We start from the raw sequence: 4,330 nt of genomic DNA, 5'->3' as shown, positions 1-4,330 counted from the left end.
CAGAAAAAAATTTATTGATGCCTACATTATATATCACAAACTAGAAATCTGTCTTCCATTTTAGTCATGCTAGTTTTTCAGAAATGAATAACCTTTTAATGACAAATGGAATTGAGGACCAGTAAGAAGGGAAAATATTTCATCATTTCACTTGCTCCATCATGACTGAGGACAAATTCTGAAAGTTCTATAGAGGTCACAGAACTAGAACAAATAATTTCATAATTGGTATGGAAATACAAAAAACCTTGGATAGCCAAAGCAATTTTGTGAAAGAAGGATGGAACTGGAGGAACCAACCTGCCTGACTTCAGGCTATACTACAAAGCTACAGTCATCAACAGAGTATAGTACCAGCACAAAGACAGAAATATAGATCAGTGGAACAAAACAGAAAGCCCAGAGATAAATCCACCCACCTATGGACACCTTATCTTTGACAAAGGAGGCAAGAATATATAATGGAGAAAAAATAATCTCTTTAACAAATGGTGCTGGGAAAACTGGTCAACCGCTTGTAAAAGAATGAAACTAGAACACTTTCTAACCCCACACACAAGAATAAACTCAAAATGGATTAAAGATCTAAATGTAAGACCAGAAACTATAAAACTCCTAGAGGAAAACATAGGCAAAACACTCTGACATAAATCACAGCAGGATCCTCTATGACCCACGTCCCAGAGAAATGGAAATAAAAGCAAAAAATAAATGAATAGGACCTAATTAAACTTAAAACCTTTAGCACAACAAAGGAAAGTATAAGCAAGGTGAAAAAAACATCTTTCAGAACGGGACAAAATAATAGCAAATGAAGCAATGGACAATGAATTAATCTCAAAAATATACAAGCAGCTCCTGCAGGTCAGTTCCAGAAAAATAAACGACCAATTCAAAAATCAGGCCAAAGAACTAAACAGACATTTCTCCAAAGAAGACATACAGATGGCTAACAACACATGAAAAGGTGCTCAACACCACTCATTATCAGAGAAATGCAAATCAAAACCACGATGAGGTACCATCTCACGTTGGTCAGAATGGCTCCTATCAAAAAGCCTACAAAGAATAAATGCTGGAGAGGAAGAGTGTGAAGGTTCCTCAAAAATTCAAAATGGAACTTCTCTACAACCCTGTAATCCCACTGTGGGCATAAACACTGATGAAACCAGAATTGAAAGAGACATGTGTACCCCAAATCACAGCACTGTTTATAAGAGCCAGGACATGGAAAGCAACCTAGATGTCCATTGGCAGATGAATGGTTAAGCAAGCTGTGGTACATATGCACAATGGAATATTACTCAGGTATTAAAAAGAATGCATTGTATCAATTCTAATGAGGTGGATGAAACTGGAGCCTATTATAGAGTGAAGGAAGTCAGAAAGGAAAACACCAATACAGTATATTAATGCACATAAGTGGAATATAGAAAGATGGTCTATATGTGAGACAGCAAAAGAGACACAAAGGTAAAAACAGACTCTTGGACTCTGTGAGAGAAGGCGAGAGTGGGAAGATTTGAGCAAATGACATTGAAACACGTATATCATCATATGTGAAACAGATCTCCAGTCCAGCTTGGATGCATGAGGCAGGGTGCTCAGGGCTAGTGCGGTGGGATGACCGTGAGGGATGGGATGGGGAGGGAGGTGAGAGGGGGGGTTCAGGATGGGGAACACATGTACATCCATGGCTTACTCATGTCAATGTATGGCACAACCACTACAATATTGTAAAGTAATTAGCCTCCAATCAAAATAAATAAATTGAAATAAAAGAATTAAAAAAAAAAGGACAGCACACCCAGGGGGTCTTTCACCCTTATTGATTTTAAATCACATTCAGTGACTGATTTTGAATCATCAATGGGGTCTCCCAGGAGTTAGAGTGCCTGAAAGTTTGAATTAGGCAGCTGCGGTCCAGATCAAAGATAACATATCATTGAGTTAAAATTTGAACTCAACTCTTTGGATGCTGATGGTGAAACTCTGTGTTTTAGTTGCTTCTAAAAAGTTTTCTGAAGACACACAGGATGCATATCATCAGAGACTCTGCCTTATGTATCTGAATATTTGATTAATTTCTCCTTGAACCTTTCAAAACATTTCCAAATGAAAGTTAACATCAAATTAAATATTTCATACTCTTTCCTTTAAACCATGAAAAACTTGTCAAAGTTGGACTAACAAAAGACTTTACTGGGGAAGAATGAGAATGTTTTACGATTGTAGTTATTTAGAAATCCTAAAATATGGTGATAATTACAAGACCAATTTTTACTCATTCTTATATTAGTACCTATGTAAAAATTCTCTGTACAGACTTCCACGACTGTCCAGTGGATAGAAATTCATGCTTTCACTAGAAGGGCACGGATTCAATCCCTGTTCAGGGAACTATGCCTCCACAACCTACATAGTGCCCCCCCCCCCCAATTTTTTTTTTTTTTCTCTATAGAGGGTGATCCTGTTTGTAATGTGCACTGGGACTGGGCCACCACCACTGCCCTTCTTTGGGAATACATTGCTCCCAAAATTTTCTTAGCAAACAGGTGGCCTAATTAATATTTGGTTTGTTCCCTCCAAACATTATTTAAGTCCCTGGGAGTGCTAGTTGTGAGTTTTAGTTGTATCAGCACTTTGTGCCTTCTGAGCCCCTTTAGCTGACAGCATAGGTGAGTGATGCAACAAACCCCATTATGAGGTAGGTGGCCAGGAGGTGATTTCTGTCTGCCTTTCTCAGGGGGAGTTTCACATTCACCACCTCCATGTGAAAACCCCTTCCCATCTGGGCCTGGCAATCTAGACATTAATGTCTTTCCAGACCCCAGACAAAGGGAGGAACACCACACCACTACTCCTTGTCCTCGAAATCAAGTGTTAAGCAGGGTTATCCATCTTCAGTGCAGACTCCTGACCCACTCCACACCTCTACTCTCTGGCTAACTGGGGACCTGAAGGTCTGTTCCCCAACCTCTTGGGACCCCATATCCCTCCTGTCTCCAGTGCCCACCTCTTCTCTTCTTTCCCTCCCTTCCATCAGAAAATTCACACACACACAGATATCATCTTTTCACCATTTGATGTTTCTTTTATTTGCAGCCATCAGTCTATTATGTTAGCATAAGAGTCTTTTCTTGGTTGGGCATTGCTTAGAACGAAGACCTCTGAAGACACAATTCTAAACTGTGTAACCTTTTCTATTCACTTACTGGCTGCCCACGTTGTACTTCTCCAGGGTCTCGTCTTTTGCGGCAGCTGAGCTTATCTCCTCTTTGGATTCTGCCTCCTTCCTTGACTCTGCCTCACAGTTTGGTACCTTTTCCGGCTTCGATTCGATTTCTTACGTCCACAGCGAGAGAAGAAACAGTTTGCTTTTCTTGTTTTCTTCAGTTTCTTCAATTGAGTGGCATACGAACGGATTTTCTTTCTGAAGATACTTTGTAGAGGTCTTCTGACCCTCATGCTCATATTTCGTGCCTGGAAGACAAGACAAGGGTATTAGTTTTGAGGAAAGGAAATAAAAACTGAGTTAGAAGGGAGATTTCATGAAAGAGGGATGTGGGCTAATGACGACTTTTGTGCCAGGCATGGGTAGTGTAGAGGTCTTGGGCAGCAAAGTCAGTGGAGAACATGGGAAGCTTAGTTGGAGTCATCTTACCTTCATACTGCCTCTGCACCTCCTTTGACAAAGGGTCTTCTTTTTTCCATTCTTCCTTGAAGCAAACCGCATTGCAACTCTTCTTGACTGCTGTGGCTTCCTGGTTGCCTTAGTCATGATGGTGCCAAGAAGTGGCCTAGCCCAGACTCTCTGCCGCTGATCTCCCTATTTATAGCCTTTGAGGACAATGAGGAGCCACACCCTTCAATCTGATTGGTCCGTTAGGCACTGCCCCAGCCAATAGTAGCTTGGGGGGCTTAGACATCACAATGCACCACTGTGCCCATCAACATGGGCTAGTGGATGCTGAGGGAGGCCGTGATATAACTTTCCCACTGCTAACATGTCTGTGTGTCTGATTCTGGAGAGTGGTGATTCAGGGGCATGGTGCTTCTCCTCATGACCTTCAAACTTCCTTTCCGTTCCCTTTATCCTCTGACTTATATGTGCCACTTCAACACTCCTGCCTCTTTCATCCCTCCATGAACATCTGCCGAACCCTTTCTGTCCCACTTCATCCCTTCAGAGTACTAGTCTAAGCACTTCATCTCTAGATCACCTTCTGCCTGTTGGGGGTTCCTGAGGGGCTTAAGGAACTTAAGAGAAAGCACTTAAAGTGGACAAAGGTAATTAAGAACAGGTTGGATGTTTTATCTACTGTGATGA

At 41.3% G+C, this 4,330-nt stretch overlaps 1 protein-coding gene across 1 annotated transcript; it reads right to left on the bottom strand.

The window, feature by feature from the left end:
- Positions 1-3,083: 3,083 nt before the first annotated feature.
- Positions 3,084-3,793, bottom strand: LOC122434321 (spermatid nuclear transition protein 3-like). The gene is made up of 2 exons (XM_043457531.1): positions 3,665-3,793; positions 3,084-3,483 (listed from the first exon to the last, which is right to left on the bottom strand). Exons 1-2 carry the CDS (start codon positions 3,779-3,781, stop codon positions 3,268-3,270), a joined length of 333 nt encoding a protein of 110 aa, XP_043313466.1. The 5' UTR covers positions 3,782-3,793; the 3' UTR covers positions 3,084-3,267.
- Positions 3,794-4,330: the final 537 nt, after the last annotated feature.

This window comes from Cervus canadensis, chromosome X, assembly GCF_019320065.1.
Source record: "Cervus canadensis isolate Bull #8, Minnesota chromosome X, ASM1932006v1, whole genome shotgun sequence".
NCBI lineage: Eukaryota > Metazoa > Chordata > Mammalia > Artiodactyla > Cervidae > Cervus > Cervus canadensis.
This window is presented reverse-complemented; position numbering and strand designations above follow the sequence as displayed.